The sequence below is a fragment of the Malus sylvestris genome, chromosome 17 (assembly GCF_916048215.2).
Source record: "Malus sylvestris chromosome 17, drMalSylv7.2, whole genome shotgun sequence".
Classification (NCBI taxonomy): domain Eukaryota; kingdom Viridiplantae; phylum Streptophyta; class Magnoliopsida; order Rosales; family Rosaceae; genus Malus; species Malus sylvestris.
Window position 1 is genome coordinate 19,045,261 of NC_062276.1, and position 18,428 is coordinate 19,063,688.

Sequence of the window (18,428 nt, forward strand, 5' to 3'; positions counted from 1 at the left end):
AAGATCCTAAATAAGGATAGGAGGCTCCTCAAGCCAAACAACTTCACTACCAATGGAAATGTCAAACTTAGCTAATTTATGGGGCAACCCCATTACATAATCTTGGAACTTGTTGAAACTAAACCGGAGAGACCAACTCAAATAAGAAACGAACATCCTCTGCTAATAGCCCCAAGCCAGAAAGATCTGGAGAGCGATTGTTAATAGCTATAATAGCCAACACATAGTCACTCTCCACGATGACACGCCTAAACTGCAGCCGACTCGCTAACTGATAGCCCTTCAATATATCTTGAAACTCCATGTGCAATGCCGACCGACCCAATCCCCTACTTCCTTCATGCCCCTGCTACAATGAAATGCCCCTTCTCATCCTGTAAAACCACCCTTATTCCCCCACAACGCTCCTCTAGCTGTGTTGCCTTATCGACATTAATCTTTACCCACCCATCCGAGGGAACCATCCATTTGCATTGGGACACTGGATGTGCAACACTCCGAATCATCTAGGCAGCACGATAAGCTTCATACCAACTCACCACCTTCTGCACCACCTTAATAGGTAACCCTCGCCGTTCCTCCCACACTTAAGAGTTCCAAGCTTGCCATAAGTGCCATAACAACATACACAACAGTTCAAATTTTGACTTCTGATTCTCAACAACCGACAGCAACTACTTTTTCATAAGAACCCCCCATTCCAGTAAAAGATCCAACCCCACCATAGATCATCTCCACACTTCCAGCGCAAATGGACACTCCCTAAACAGGTGCCCCTCTGTTTCAACACCCCCTTGAGCATAGCCCAACACCCCCTTCCGAGCAAGATTAACTTTAGTCGGAATAATGTCCTAACTAAGTTTCCATATGAAAATGCTAACCTTAGAGGGAGCTTTTTCTCTCCAAATTGATTTTTAGAGAGATGAAAATGCATTACCTCCATTTGAAAAAGACACACCGACAAGAGATATTGTTCCAACTCTCAAGCCACCCTATAGCCACTACTGACCGTATACACCCCCCATCGCATTGTAGTGCCATATTACTCAATCCGGGGGAAATTGAAAGCTTAATGATCGGATCATATTTATATATATTTTTACTTCGAATTCACTCGTCTTTTCTTAGTTAGTTCCTTATATTTTTGAGCTATTTACGTTATTTTTGTGTTTATAGGATTTGTTATGCAAAGAAAATAAAAATAGAACAAGTGAAATTTTATGTAATAAATTCGTCAAAAGCAAATTTAAATTACAATATTGCCAACCCATTGTGACGCTAAATGATAAACCAATATTTAAACTATATATTTCATCCTTTTATATTTCTTTTCTTGTCTTGTCTAATTTAGTTAAAGCTTTAAGTATTTATGATACTTTTAATTTATTGTGTTTGTAGGAGAAGAAAGTGGAAAGCACTGAGAAATTAAATAGAAGAAGTGGAGCTGGAAAGGAGGGAGAGGGGGCGCTGACAGGAGGTCAGGGCGTGGAAAGAATAAGGAGGGAGCTGCCTTGCGGAAACTGGGATAAAAGGGAGAGACGCAAGGATTGGGGGGGAATTGGTGGAAGGCAGAGGGCTGCCCTTTGGGCAGCGTGAAGCTGCGGAGAGAAGGGAAGGGGGAAGCTGCCCTTTGGCAGCGAGGTCAGACAGCACAGGAAAACAGAAAGAAGGAGGGCAGCTCGCAGACGTAGAGAGGACAGGAGATCAGCATGAAAATGCAGTTCAGAGTCCATGCAGTTCAGAGTCCAAGCAGCAGATCCTTTCTTTCGGTTTAATCTTTCCAAACTCCTATTTTATTTTTGTTTTAATAATGTGTAATTAATTTTATTTTGGCTAAAGGTTAATTCAAAGCCATGATTTATATTTGTAATATGAATTGATTACCTTCGGTTGTGATTTCATAAGTTGTGATTTCAATTTACTTATCTGTTCGTATAAAAACTGATTTGTGTATGTTGGTTGAGAGTGCACGCTTAATTTACATGCATGAATTTGATGAAGGAAAAATTTTGTGAAAACATGTTCTTTTAAGCAACATCAATAAGCATGCAATTAACAATTAAAGGCGGAATCATGCTAGCATGCACTTAAAAACAAAACATTAACCAAGAAATTCAAAGCCTAGTAGATTGGTGAACCAATAAACAACTCAAAACAAAGTGAGTTGAAATATATACCTTTGTAGATTCCTCTTTGTATTTAAACAAAGGTTAATCACCCAAGAGATAGGGCCTTCATTCCTTGCATCTAAGATCCATGGATTTGGATGGATCTACACCAAGGAGAGCATGGATGATAAATGAGTGACCATGGAAGAATAGATGGCTAGCTACAACTTCCATGGTGGCCGGCCTTTCTAGAGAGAAATGGAGAGACAATTCTCACCAATTTTCCCCAAAACAAACCCCTAATGAATAAAAGGCTATAAAGTCATATTTATACCTTTATTCATTTGAGTGGCAAACTTGTAATTAAAGCAAGTTCACTACCCTTTCTCTATATGGCCGGCCATGGGGGGTTGTTTGGGCTTTTGGGTCTTAGTGAATCAATATTCATTAAGTTGTCATACAACTTAAGTCAATGGGCTTGACGTTCGAAGCCCATTGGGCCTTAAGGTCCAAAACCTATCCCGAGGTCTTTAACGAACTTATTCGTTTGATTAATTAACATATTAATTAATCCTTGCCATAAATAATTAAACTATTCAATTATTCTTACTCATTTAGTTTGTTTCATCCATCTCCACCTTATACGGTGTACGATCCATTAGGTTCCTTTTAGCGAGGCAGTGGGCGATCAAAACTCTTTCAAATCGATTATGAATTGAAACTTACTTTCAATTCTCCCTTTAGTGATAATACACTTTTAGGGCTTCCACAAACCATGAGTGACACCTAGCCGTATGTCATGGTTACCCAAGCTAATCAGAAGAGGTTAAGAACCTATTCAGTTTAGGATTACAAATGCAATACGGTCTTTCTCTAATCTAATACTCCTGACCACATTGTTTGGTTTGATAGTTTATTTATTCATGTCTACTATCCAATGTGATTCGTGTTCTTATATGATTTCCTTGAATGTGATTTAGAACGACTTTTCTAAATCTCAATCATACTCTGGCCAGAGATTCTATATCATATCATAGAGTATTCTCCCTCAAACGGTTTGAAGGTTAGAGATCCCTTGTTGCGCATTCACTTGCCTCCATGACTAAGTGGCTTAACCCCAACGATGCCGTGGACACCCCGATGGGGTGACATTGACATAATCAAAGATCAAGGACTTAACCACAAGACAACTGTGATGCCTCAGGTCAAAGGACTAATTTGCATTATCCCAAACATGAGTTCTCATGTGACATGAGTATGAGAACTCTTCGTTGATCGCGTTCAGTGAACTCATTCTCTACTGAGCACCTACGTACTTGTCTTGACGTCACACACACCAATGACTCGAGACTAGTCACTCTCCCTGAGAGAAGACATAGCACGTACCGATCTTGACGGACTGTCAATGCCCAATTGGCAATCCTATGATCAGGAACATTTAGGATGTGTCTACGAAAGAATGGTCTCATGAATCTAACTTCATTAGATTACATTCTTCCAATCACATATTCCTTGGACTTTATCGTTTAAGCATATAACATTTATATGAGACGGCTCAAACAATAATCTTTGCCCTTTATATTAAACTAGATTAGTTTAACATGTGAAATGTCCGTAAAGTATCATCACATGATTGGTTTTAGGGCACATTTCCAACAATCTCCCACTTGCACTAGAGCCAATCAGCTTAGTCATCAGTGATGATACCTCTTTTGTAGTCATTTCATAAATGGCTGAATAGTAGGCCTAGGCAATGGATATCTATAAGTTATCCATAGAAGCAACCTTGAGAATAACGACGTCACCATTATACATGATTCTCAATCATGTGGTTCAGTCTCTCATATGAGTTCGGATCTTGATGAGACCTTGATTCCCAGGCTTGAGCTATCGCCCCATTAGTGTCATAGTGTCAGTACACTAGATACACTTTCTGGTTGGAACCGAATAGAGAGTTCACTAAATGAACTTTCCCATCCAAACAACATTGTTGCAAACTTCTATATGGCAATATACCTTGCATTCATAATGGAACACACTAAAGTTATTACTTTAATGTTTCCATCCAAATATCTCTTTAGTCATAATAAAGAGATATCTGTTTATCTCTTCATTCATAATGAAGAAACATCCAATGATGGATTAGATTCATAATCTAATACATTTACGCTTCCATTACGTTACTCTAATTCTTCCTCATTCTTTGAGGAATCTATCCTTTAGTATTTCTTAAATACTTAAGGACTCACTTGACAGTTGCCATGGTTCTGATCCTGGGCTTGCACTGATATCGTCTTGTACCTTTCTAGGTACAACCCATATCAATGTTTTTCATACAATATGAAATACATAAATCACCTTTATGCGTATGCATAAAGGATTCTTATTTACGCATTATTTCTTTGGGAGTCAAAGGGTACGTTCCCTTTGAGAAGAGCTACCTCCTAGTCTCACTAGAGTTGTTCTTCTGATTAAAGTTTATCATCATATGAGAAACTTCCTAGCATCTTTTGTCTATTATTAGGGATTGATATAATCAAATTATATCCTAAAATCTATCAATATAGATTTCCATCCCATGTATATAGACTATGTCTCCCATATACATTCTATCTTTATAGAATGTTTAAAGTCATAACTTTAACGAATGTTTAAAGTCATAACTTTAACGAATGTTTAAAGTCATAACTTTAACGAATGTTTAAAGTCATAACTTTAACGAAGAAGTATTCATTTCATTTCCAAAATTAATAAATCATATATACATTCATATATATCACATATATATTTATATATATATACATACAAATTTAGGAATATGACTAACTCCCACTAATCTTTTGTAAACCTAGTAAACAAAAGATTCATTTACATCTTTATGAGAAAGCAAACGATTTGACCTTTCTCTCATAAGACGCTTATAGCTCCCACTAGCTTGCTAAGATCCATGATGGATGGATCTCTACAACTTACATGTCTTGTGATTCATAGTTTTAGACATATATTATCAAGACTATCTTAATAATGGTTTCGGAAACCTATATTATGTCCAAACATTGAATCACCATTTAGTTGTAGCTAGCAATCTTCGAATTAATTGAAACTAAGACTACGTCAAAAATGGTTCCTTCAAAGTCAACCATTCTCTTTGATTGTAGTCACCTTAAGCTACCAATTAGCTTATGAAGGTTTCATTATTTCGGGTCAAATGGTACTTTACCATTCCCATGAGTATATATCGTATATGCACTCAATGTAGTCATAAGGATTTTCATTCTTATTTCTTTCGAATTAAGAGGTGCAACTCTATGACATAGTCATAAAGTTCAAACCATTCAACTGAGACGGTTTATAAATCCTTCTCGACTACCTTGGAGCTTGTGGTATAGGAACTAGGTTGTTATATTTGTTGATTACTTTCTTGTCTCTCAAAGAACCCATTCTTTGAGTTCTATCCTTCGTTCATTTGCTCTTAGGCAAATCACATTGTAGGATTACAATGAACTACCCAACAAAACAACATTTGTTAGTTGGTTTATAGAAGCGATATCCAAAAGTTAATTTAAGGATATCCTACAAGATTGTTATCAAACAAATATTGTGTATTAACACACAACCCCAAATCTTAACATGCTTAAGATTTGTCTTTCTTTCCAACTACATCTTATGGAGTCATGAAAAATTTGGAAGATCTTCTAATTGACAATCATATTGTTTTTAGAAGTATATATCCTATATATGGGTAATAGATAACATCTAACGAACTAAATCTTATTTGAGTTTGTTCTTCTCCAAATGGAGAAATACATTATCTTATGATGCTATTTTCCTTGATATCTTTCAAGGAAACTCATCTAAAGTGTTACTTTTCCTTGGATCAAATCTAAGGAGGTAAATACTTTAGATGTCTTACTCATCAACTTACATTTCTTGAATTCTTTGAAACCTTTTGCAAAGTATTCGGACTTGTGTTTATTCAAAATAAACTATAGTCCAACCGAGAGTGATCTTCGGTGAATGTCATCCAACATGAGTAGTATTATGTTGTGGATAAGTGCCACTAACATCTAAGTGAATTAACCTCAACAACTTTGTGATTCTTTCTTCTTTCCAAAAGAATAAAGATTCGAACATTTCGCCTCTATACAATTTTAACAAGAAGGTATTGGATCCGGATCTAACAATCCAAAGCATCCATCTTTCACCAACTCATAACTTATGTTTTTAGAGGAATCACAACTTAGTTGGGATTAGTCACTACCTTGCAACCTTTTTGGGTTTTAAGCATCATTATGTTCTAAACAGTTAACACCACCATATTATCTCTACTATAGAGACAATCAATTAGATTACTATAATCCAATCATTGATTAATAAAGAACAATGTTTTGTCAAACAAAACATTCATCCATCTCTACTATAGTGACGGAATTAAATTCCTTAAAATTGGAATGTAAAGACAATCTTTGTTTTTTTTTTTTCAATTTCTTTGGTAGTTCATATGAGGAAGTAAGTACTATCTGCTTTCGCAGAGATCTATATTTTATTCACGTTCCGAATGTGAAGCACCTTTTCCTTCTCTCATATATCTTCTACTTCTTATTAGTCACACTTTTACAACGATTGTAAAACATAGTTACTAATACGGAATCAAGCATTCAAGTAGAAGAACCAACTGTTTTGAACTTTTCAAGAACAATTTACAACACCTTCGAAAGGTGTGTTCTTGACATTTGCAAGACATTTCTTGCAAATACCCCTTCCAATGTCCATCCTTTCATAAAGAAAGTTTGTTCCCTTGGAGTTATTTCGCTTTCTTCATTTGACTTCTCTTTTGACTACAATAGTCACGGTCCCTAAACTCCCACTATCTCTCTTGAAACTTATTTCAATTGTGTTATACACATCAAACATTTTGGAGAGCATGTGGTTATTGTTCACTACATAGTTTACAATAAACTTAGTGAACCATTAGGATAGGGGCACTTAGGTGAAGTCCTTGCCTAGTTTCCGTCTCATTAAGTGGTTTATCACTTCAACACTTAATGATTCAAAATCATTATAAGTCCATGTTAATGGACTATTTTGTCAACCAACCATTATGTTCTAAACATAATTACAAACCTTCAAGAGTTGTACAAGGCAACTCTCATTTCTTCATACAACAATTTGTAAGTGAAGAATCATGGCACATTAAGTGTCCATGCCTTTGTGCTTTCTTCTTAAGTTCTTTGTTCATTTAACAAAGAAACAAGCACTAAGTGTTTGCATTGACTAAGGGTTGTTCAAAACAACTCATTATTTCTTCATACAACGATTTGTAAGTGAAGAACTAATAACACTAAAAGTGTCCTTTTCTTTATGCTAATCTTCGTAAGTTCCTTTGTTCATATAACGAAGGAATAAGCATTGGTTGTTTGTGTTGTCCTCTTCATGATAGACTTATCTAACATGTTCTTTCAATGATACATTACCAATAGAAAGATTTTGAGGATGAGACTACTTAGGTACATATACAATCCATTTAAGACATTCTTTGGGATTGTGGTACCAAGTCCGGAAACTAAAACATTCGGTTTTTATTTGTCAAGTGTTGGATAGCGTTTGCAAATATATTGGTAAACAAATACATAACGAATATAAATTGATTGATTTTAAGCCATTTGATTCGGGTCTTTAAATCAAAATAGCACCACCCACTATTTTTGGCAAATTCCATATCCCTCATTGGAATTCGAGAGTTTTGGATGAAACTCTTAGTAGGGTATGGGAGGCTCACTATTACCAAGCCCACCTCACAATGATATGATGTTGGCTAGCATTAATAATAATGAGAGAGTACACTTACTCATTTGCAACTAATGCAAGTACCCATCTTATTTGGCCTCTAGAGAATGTCACCTCACAATGATATGATGTTGGTTCCATTGCACTTAGTTAAGTCATTCCCACCATGCTTAGTTCGTGAAGGGGTTCAAGAATAGCCTCACGATGATACGATGTCGGCTATCCTCGTTGCCTACACTAACCTCATCATATGTTTATGGATTCCTCCTGAGTATAAGCATGCACTTTGTACTCCCCCATGATAGGGTGAAGCCGGTGTACAAGTCATAAACGATTGGAGCCCACCACGGTGGAAGGCCTACGAAAGAGTGTTCTAAGCACTCTCACGCTTATCAACTTAATAATGGTTTGGTTGAGGGTTTTAGGTCTCATCACATACAAATATTCAATTTTAATCTCTATTAAAACAATTTTGGTCCTATTACAACTATTGGTCCATATGATTGTTTTTAGTTGTATATAATACTCCCACTATGCTTATAAAACGGTTTTTAAAGCAAGAGTATATGATACTACTAACATAACCTTTGCATTCATTTGATGGACTATATAGTTGCCTTAGGGCCTTAGGATGATTATGAACCTTTGTTTAGATTCAACACGAGCCTTGTGTTGAATCTCGGTTTAGGGATGGTGATTGATTTTAGTTACGCGTTTAATCACATTAAGGCGTGTTGTCTTAGGGGCGTTGGACCCAACTACTTCATTTTCATGCATATCAAATAAAGCAAGAAAGAAGTACTTCAAAGTAAAGGTGAGCTTATGCTCATTACAACATTTGCATAAAACAAATTACTTTAAAGTAAAGAAGAGCTTATGCCCTTTTACAACATTTGATCAAATCAAATTACAACCAAAATCTAATCTACACATTCCCATGGTTCAAACAAATTTGAAACGGCCTTTCACATAGCTCAATTATATTAGGCTTAGGTTCATAATCACCCTTTAATTAATTAACACTTTAACTAATTAAATTGAATGCAACATTTTCATTTGGTTTTTGTATCCATAAAATTGATTTAAATGGAGCTAAACAAAATGAAAATCCAATTCTCATTTAAAGAGACAAAACAATTTTGTTCTCAACCTAATTTGGGCCATCATGCAATAACCACAACTTTTGGGCCATAAAGCAATTAACCTCAACTTTTGGGCTATATTGCAAAACTTTTGGGGTCACTTTGTAAAGACACAAAAGTCCACTACTTCATGTAATTACATTAGAACCCAAAATTTAATCAATGCAAAAACTTCATTAAAGGAGCAAAACAATTTGTCCTTTAGCGTTTTTGGACCTAAACGTAAAAACGTAAACTTTTGGGCCAAAGTGCAAATACACAAAAGTATCAAAACTTTATGTAATTGCATAAAAAACCCAAAAGTACTCCCACTTGAGGGAGGGCCGGTTTTAGAGAGGGAAAGGGAGTGGAGATAAGTCCACTAAAATTTGGAAATTTTTTTCAACAATTTCATAAAGCCTTGCAAGTGGTTTTTGGTTGGTGTAAATCATTAAACCATGCATGTGGTGTGTAAGGTGTGTAAGTCTTACACACCCATCACAATTTCTATCACCTTTCAAAAAAAAAATGTTTTGGTGATAGAAAATTCACATCAACCAACACAAAACAAAGACTTTATGAAATTAACCAAAACTTTGAATCAAAACACAAACCTTTTTGTTCTTGGCAAAAATGTCAAGAACAATGAAGAACACTCATGAAAAAACTCAAAATTTTCCATGAACATTTTTCACCCAAAAACATTCCAAAACCATTCAAACTTTAGGGAAATAACATCTAACCAAACTAGGGTACATAGGGGTTCCAAAAGTCACCTTAAAACACTTTTAACAAGTCAAACAAGAACCCAAAAATCCACCCGTTGGATTTGGCCGAATTTTCCCAAAGTCATGGCACCAAATTTTAGCTCCAATATTCATGCTCATAAGAACTACATCTACAACATTTGAGATGGCAAATTTTCTAACAAAATTTACATTCAAAGAAGCAAGAATAAAGCTTGTAACAATTACAACTTTTAAATCACAAACTATGAACTACAAAACCCAAAAGGATTCACCAACTACTAGACCTAGGCTCTGATACCACTTGAAGGAAAATTTTGTGAAAACATGTTCATTTAAGCAACATCAATAAGCATGCAATTAACAATTAAAGGCGGAATCATGCTAGCATGCACTTAAAAACAAAACATTAACCAAGAAATTCAAAGCCTAGTAGATTGGTGAACCAATAAACAACTCAAAACAAAGTGAGTTGAAATATATACCTTTGTAGATTCCTCTTTGTATTTAAACAAAGGTTAATCACCCAAGAGATAGGGCCTTCATTCCTTGCATCTAAGATCCATGGATTTGGATGGATCTACACCAAGGAGAGCATGGATGATAAATGAGTGACCATGGAAGAATAGATGGCTAGCTACAACTTCCATGGTGGCCGGCCTTTCTAGAGAGAAATGGAGAGACAATTCTCACCAATTTTCCCCAAAACAAACCCCTAATGAATAAAAGGCTATAAAGTCATATTTATACCTTTATTCATTTGAGTGGCAAACTTGTAATTAAAGCAAGTTCACTACCCTTTCTCTATATGGCCGGCCATGGGGGGTTGTTTGGGCTTTTGGGTCTTAGTGAATCAATATTCATTAAGTTGTCATACAACTTAAGTCAATGGGCTTGACGTTCGAAGCCCATTGGGCCTTAAGGTCCAAAACCTATCCCGAGGTCTTTAACGAACTTATTCGTTTGATTAATTAACATATTAATTAATCCTTGCCATAAATAATTAAACTATTCAATTATTCTTACTCATTTAGTTTGTTTCATCCATCTCCACCTTATACGGTGTACGATCCATTAGGTTCCTTTTAGCGAGGCAGTGGGCGATCAAAACTCTTTCAAATCGATTATGAATTGAAACTTACTTTCAATTCTCCCTTTAGTGATAATACACTTTTAGGGCTTCCACAAACCATGAGTGACACCTAGCCGTATGTCATGGTTACCCAAGCTAATCAGAAGAGGTTAAGAACCTATTCAGTTTAGGATTACAAATGCAATACGGTATTTCTCTAATCTAATACTCCTGACCACATTGTTTGGTTTGATAGTTTATTTATTCATGTCTACTATCCAATGTGATTCGTGTTCTTATATGATTTCCTTGAATGTGATTTAGAACGACTTTTCTAAATCTCAATCATACTCTGGCCAGAGATTCTAAATCATATCATAGAGTATTCTCCCTCAAACGGTTTGAAGGTTAGAGATCCCTTGTTGCGCATTCACTTGCCTCCATGACTAAGTGGCTTAACCCCAACGATGCCGTGGACACCCCGATGGGGTGACATTGACATAATCAAAGATCAAGGACTTAACCACAAGACAACTGTGATGCCTCAGGTCAAAGGACTAATTTGCATTATCCCAAACATGAGTTCTCATGTGACATGAGTATGAGAACTCTTCGTTGATCGCGTTCAGTGAACTCATTCTCTACTGAGCACCTACGTACTTGTCTTGACGTCACACACACCAATGACTCGAGACTAGTCACTCTCCCTGAGAGAAGACATAGCACGTACCGATCTTGACGGACTGTCAATGCCCAATTGGCAATCCTATGATCAGGAACATTTAGGATGTGTCTACGAAAGAATGGTCTCATGAATCTAACTTCATTAGATTACATTCTTCCAATCACATATTCCTTGGACTTTATCGTTTAAGCATATAACATTTATATGAGACGGCTCAAACAATAATCTTTGCCCTTTATATTAAACTAGATTAGTTTAACATGTGAAATGTCCGTAAAGTATCATCACATGATTGGTTTTAGGGCACATTTCCAACATTTGACGCTAGAATATAAGGGAATTTCACCTAATCGTTATGAACTTATATTCATAAGTAGTGAAGGTTGCTAGTCACAATCACGTTAAGTAAATTCTTGGCATAAGTTTCATGCAAATCATAGTAACGAGTGTCTCGTCAATGCTTATGTTTTTCATAGAACTTATTGATTCTTGCTTGTATCTCTATTATGCAACTCATGTAGGGAACTTGTAGGGAATGTTTTGGGTTGTCGTATGCAATCATCCAACCCAATAACTTGTGGAAAAACTGAGGGTTAATTTAAGCGTACCTAATTAACTTGGGGCATTGAGAATTAATAATTTATTGAAAGAACAACTGAAAATCAATTTAGGTTGCATATGTGTCATGTGTGGAGAAGAACCCTCTAGCTAGTCCGTCATTTATCATTTTACCTTAATTTTATGTTTTTGTCAATTCTGTAATTTAATTAAGTTTAATTTACTTTTCATCAAAACCAAACACTCATCCATTATTAAATTATATTATTTAGTTAGTTTTCTTTATTGTTAGTCTTTTAATTTAATTTCCGTCCATTTCAGTTCCTAGTGTTTAATTTAATTGTTTTCATTATTTTGAATCATTTTAAGTGTGTTTCGAGTTATTAGAGTTTTTAGCCTAGTTTTGTGTCCTTGAGTCTTATTTAATATTTTTAAATTAATTTAGAATAGATTAGCAATCCCTCCTAATCCCCGGCCTAGAACGATACCCTACTTACATCTATACTACAATTGTCAAAAAGAGGGTTTAATTTTGTGTGTTAACTTATTTTTCACATCACTTAACGATATAGTACAGATCAACCCTACCTCCTCCTCCGAGAACAATTATTGTAAAACATCCACTTTCCAAACACCCAATTATAGGTCAATGAAATCCCAATCACACAGATCCTCCCTTGCCGGAACAATAGGGGACTGAACTTTAAAAGATGGCGGCCTGGGTAACCATCTTTCCTTCCAAACCTTAATAGACTCGTCATTCCCCACAACCCACCGCGACCCACACACCAACACTTCCCGTGCCTTCAAAATACTTGAGCAATAATATGAACTAGTCCTTGGGACAGGGGCCTTCCAAAACGAGACGGTAAGGAAATACTGAGCCTTAAGCAGTTGAGCTACCAAGGACTCGAAGTTTTGGGCAATCCACCACCCCTGCTTAGCCAAAGTTGCTAAGTTAAAAGCAAATAAAACCCAAAATCCCATCCCCCTTTCCTCCTTCGGTTTACATAGTTTCTCCCACGACCACCAATGAATCTTCTTGACCCTTGGATCACTAGCCCATCAAAAGCAAGCCATTAACTTTTGAATCTCATCACACAAAGTCTTCGGAAGCAAGAAACAATTCATCTCATAATTTGGGATAGCTTGGGCCATGACCTTAATGACTTTGACACCATGGAATCCAACCAATGCCACTTGGTCCAACTCGCCCACATTAGCATTAAATGCAATGCTACTTTTTGAAAGATTAACCACTTGCCCCAATGCTTGAGAATAGACATCCAAAATATGTTGAATCACCGCACACTCCTCAAGCTTTGCTTTCCCAAATAGAAAGCTATCATCCGCAAAAAGCAAGTGATGAATATTCGAGGAACCCTCACAAGTCCGCACCCCACTAAGAGCCCCGCATTACTCTTTCTTAGCAATTAGGGCCGAGAGACCCTTCACGCACAATAGAAAGAGATACAGAAAGATTAGATCACCTTGCCTTAAACCCCAGGACGGCACCGCATACCTTTTCAGAAGGCGCACACGCCATTACCACCCTTATCCATTCCCTAGCAAAACCCAACTGTACCATCATAGTTTTTAAAAACTTCCACTCCACACGGTCATAAGCTTTACTAAGATCCAGCTTTAAAGCCAAAACACCTTCCTTACCACAACGTTTATTATGAAAAAAGTGCCCAATCTCTACAGCCACTAATGAATTATCCGAGATTAGCCTACCAAGCACAAAAACACTATGATGTGGGGAGATAATAGAATTTAATAACCTTTTAAGTCAATTAGCTAAAACCTTAGCCCTAATATTCTAAACCATATTACATAAGCTAATCGGCCTAAGTTGGGGGACATATCCTGTGATTCAGATACCTTTGGAAAAAGCACCACATGTGTAAAGCAAGCTTCCCATAGGCCTAACACCAGGAAGGAACGCACGGCCTCAACTACATCATCTCCCACAATATACCAAAACATCTGATAAAACAATGAAGACATTCCATCAGGCCCCAGCGCATTCGATGGGTGCATTTGAAATAGGGCGATCTTAATCTCTTCCATAGAATACGGTTTTAGAAGCTCCGCATTCATCTCTGGCGTAACTTTAAGAGTCACTGCATCCGTCACCTTGCTCATAACATTCGGTAAAACCCTCTGGGATTGAAATTTTTTCCGGAAGTACTCCATTACAACATTCTCAATACCATTAGGCGAGTCATGCCAAGGTCCCGCCTCATCCCTCAACCCCTTAATAGTATTCATCCTTCTCCGATTCGACGACCGTTGATGAAAAAACCTGGTGTTTTGATCCCCTTCTTTCATCCATGAGTTTTATACCGTTGCCCCCAAAACGTCTCATCTCTACTTAGCAGGACATCCATATGGCTTATTAGAACCCCTCTGCCCTTTCTCACCTCCACCAACAAAGGGAGTTCAAACAACACCCCTAACTGTTCACGAACCCTAGCAATTTCCAATCTCATTGAACCAAACACATTGCGCTGCCATCTTAACAACGCCATGTGCATAGCCCGAATCTTCTTACATACCTGGAACAATGGAATCCCTTCGCATTACGTAGCCCACGCACCCTGAATAACAGACTAATAACCTTCCCCTTGCAACCACATTTCTTCAAAATGAAATCGCCTCCCCTTCCTTGGTCGTTCCACCGGAGCACACCTAATCTCAACTACCAATGGTAAATGATTGACTTAGACGGGTTCAAATGGCATACCCTTGATAACGGGAAACGGGCCAACCAAGAATTGGTGGCTAGCGCCCTATCCAACCGACACTACACCTCATCCTCTCGATTATCCATCCATGTATAATCATTGCCCACATATCCCATATCAACCAACTGACAACTCTAAATCACAACACGAAACCCATCCATCTAACTCTCCTTATGCATATTTCCTCTAAGTTGTTCTTCCACATGTATGATTTCATTAAAATCACCCAAACAAAGCCACGGTAGGGACCCTTGCTGTCCAAGAGATGACAACAAGGACCAAGAAAGATGTTTATTTGCCACCACTGGATGACCACGAAACCTAGTCAAGCGCCACCAATTAACTATCTTAACCTCACGGCATACTGAATCGATGTGATTCGGTGAAGAAGAACGGACTTCTAGCTCCACCTCATCAGCTTAAAGCAAACATAGACCTCCAGACCTTCCATTACTCTACACCACAAAGCTATTTGGAAGACCCAAACCCCGAACCTTTGTTTCCATAACCTTCACACTATACTTGGTTTCAAACAGAAAAATGAAGCGGGGACGTTGACGTTGGATAATCTCTAACAAAGCTTGAACTGCTCGAGAGACCCCTAATCCTAGGCAGTTCCAGGACAACACATTCATTGTGAACGGTGGAGGTGCTCACCGACACCTTGCACCGATAGGTTAGAGCATAGCTTCTTGTACCCAGATGAAGTCTCATCTCTAGCTTGGTACTTCACTAGCCTACCTCGTTTCCTCCCTACTTGCCCAACACCACTTAACACCAAATTGGTAGAGCAAGAACTTGGGTTAAGAGGCAAGCACTCAGCCCCTGATAAGGCAATACCTCCAACAAGCTAGGGACACACGTGGACATTGTTCCTCGCTCGCCTCGTACCTTTCCGTTGTATTTTCGTATCAACATGTCCACTAGCTCCCACACTAAACTTGTGAGGACAATCGGCCCATAAATGAATAGATTTAGGCCAAATGGGTCAGACCCCAATGGAGACCCTAGTTCCCCATGCACTTCTAGTAGCCCATCCATATTGGGAACAACACCCCCTAAAAGCAAACGAGTCCCACCCTCCCCACCTAACAGCCCATTCCCAAACAAACCTCCCCTCTCCCGTGACCTCACCCTCTCTCATTTCCACATCAGCCAAACCCTTGCCAAAATCACAAATTGAAAATTCCCTCATGGGAGTCATTATCTCTCCTAAACTGGGAAGCTCTTGATTCTCCGCCCCCGTACCTGCCAAGATATCTACCCCAAGAGACTCTCTTTCTATCCCAGACTCAGGCCGGTCTCCTCCTTTATCCACTACCCCCGCATACTCCTCTATCTCCACTAGCCTGAAGTCCATAACCTATACTCTCCAACCTTTTCCCCCTTCTGTCCTCTGACTCTGCTCCCTACTCTCATCCCCTAGCACCGGTTGCCCAACCCATAACTACACCTTATAAGGTGGCAGCACGTCGTCAATGTGCCCTCCGGAATAACAAGAGCACTGCACCCTCTTATGATCCATTCTACCACATAAATAGCAAAACACCAGAAGGGACTCATACTAGAGAATAACCTCAATCAAACCACCGCTTTCCATCGCTAGAAGGTGAACTTAGATCCCCTCCGCAACGGCTTAAACACACAAATGTCCACTTTAATCCGCATAAGCTCCCCAACACATGTGCCATCAACCCCACAGTCTACCTCCTCCAACCATCCCATCACCGTCCCCAACTCTTCCCCCATGCGTTTTGCCATGAATGCCAGGGGCAGCCCATGAATCCTTACCCAGAAAGCCTGCTCCCTTAACGGGACATGTAGCGGTACATCCAAGCCCTTCACCTCCACCAATAGAAGCAAAGATTTACCAAAAAACCATGGGCTTCCCCGTAACACGCAACGCACTTCTGCCTACATATCGAAACTGAATAAAATTCGATTTTCGCCAATAGCCATAGCAGCAACATTGGCCTTAAGGCGCCACAGATCCCGAAACAAGCCCATCACCACACTAACCCTAGGCGCCTTACAAGCCAACACTTTCCCCACGAGGAAAAACTTTGAACAATGCAGACACTCCGTATCTGTATCACTAATCTTTATCTCCATTCCCTCTTGATCCTCTAGATGGAACTTTGATCGGAACAGTGATAGGAGCATATTTATGCGACTTTGTTATCTTATTTCTTTGCATTTACTTAGTTAATTTCCATTTATTTTGGTAATTTAAGTTATTTTTGTATTATTGTAGGTACAATTGGTAAAGATGACAATAAATAGCTAAATGGAGCAATTTGGAGTAGTTTTGGACTTGGATTGGATAACATGCGTGGATAGCATATGGGCTGGACGTTTTTGGTGTTTAAGAGGTGCTAAACATGTGCTAAAATCTGGAGAAATTAAAGTTGAGGCTTGGAAGGCAAGGAATTACACGAGAAAAAGGAATCCTAGTTGGAGAGGAACATTATCTTATCCTATCCTATCTTATCTTATCTCCAGCTGCAAGGAGGAATCCTAATCACATTCCAACACTTTCCACCTGTTTCTTAGAGTCTTAAAATAACTCAAAACACCTAATCCCTTTTCTCCTTGGATTCAGCCATTCCCCCTATATATATGAAATTCCTGCAGCGTTTTAGGGTGTGCCATGCCTACCATTCATCCATTGAAGTTGCTAAAATTTTCAAAGTTCTTTCTATCTTTCTTTTAAGTTTCAATGTTTATTTTAGATTGTTTTTCACTTATGATGAACATGTGTAACTAAGTTTCTTTTTAGCTAGAGGTGAAGCCATGATCATATGTTTTATATAAATTGATTGCATCCAGTTATTGTTTCATAAGACTTGAATGCAATTTACTTATCTGCTTTATAGAGAACTTATTCTTGTTTGTTTATTAAGGATGCATACTTAGTTTGCATTCAGGGATTAAATGCTAGAATATAAGGGAATTTCACCTAATCGTTATGAACTTATATTTGTAAGTAGTAAAAGTCACAAGTCATGATTGAGTTAAGTCAATTCTTGGCAGAAGTGTCATGTTTTTCATAGTTACAAAAGCTTTGTCCATGCTTATGATTTTCACATAACTTAATGATCTTTGAGATGTATCTCTATCATGTTTTTCATAGTTAGGGAACTTGAGAAGAATGATTTGGTTGCGTCGCTAAGTCTAATTCAATGAATATAAGAAAATCTGAGAGTTAATTAGTGTTGTTCACAGTTAATTTGGGACATTGTCATTCATGGTTTGTAGGAAGAATAATTGGAAATTGATTTGTATGCATATATTTCATGTGTGGAGAAGAATCCTTTAGCTATCCTTTAATCCATATTTCATTCACAACTTAATTTACTTGCTGCACTTTACTTTTGTTTTAATTAAATTCGTCCAAAATCCCCCTAGTCATGTTTTGTTGTTAGTTTAACTTAGTTTTCAGTTTTATAAGTTTAATTTGTGTTGATTCGCATCCCTTTTAATCCCTGAAATAAAACAATCCCTACTTACTCATACTATGATTGCATAATTTATAGGGTTTAATCTGTGTGTTAGTTTCTACCACATCAAACAGCCTCAAGACACTCTCCATATCGGAACG

At 37.8% G+C, this 18,428-nt stretch overlaps 1 protein-coding gene across 1 annotated transcript; it reads right to left on the reverse strand.

Moving 5' to 3' along the window:
• Positions 1-12,716: 12,716 nt before the first annotated feature.
• On the reverse strand, positions 12,717-14,351 carry LOC126611871 (uncharacterized). The gene is made up of 4 exons (XM_050280196.1): positions 13,906-14,351; positions 13,568-13,810; positions 13,239-13,419; positions 12,717-13,013 (listed from the first exon to the last, which is right to left on the reverse strand). Exons 1-4 carry the CDS (start codon positions 14,349-14,351, stop codon positions 12,717-12,719), a joined length of 1,167 nt encoding a protein of 388 aa, XP_050136153.1.
• Between the last annotated feature and the right edge of the window lie 4,077 nt (positions 14,352-18,428).

Coding starts and splice junctions, on each gene's coding strand:
- LOC126611871 (XM_050280196.1), bottom strand. CDS start 14,351: ATGAATACTATTAAGGGGTTGAGGGATGAGGCGGGACCTTGGCATGAC. Junction 13,811..13,905: donor CGATTAGCTTATGTAATATG/GTTTAGAATATT, acceptor TGTGCTTGGTAG/GCTAATCTCGGATAATTCAT. Junction 13,420..13,567: donor GTCCTGGGGTTTAAGGCAAG/GTGATCTAATCT, acceptor TGCGGATGATAG/CTTTCTATTTGGGAAAGCAA.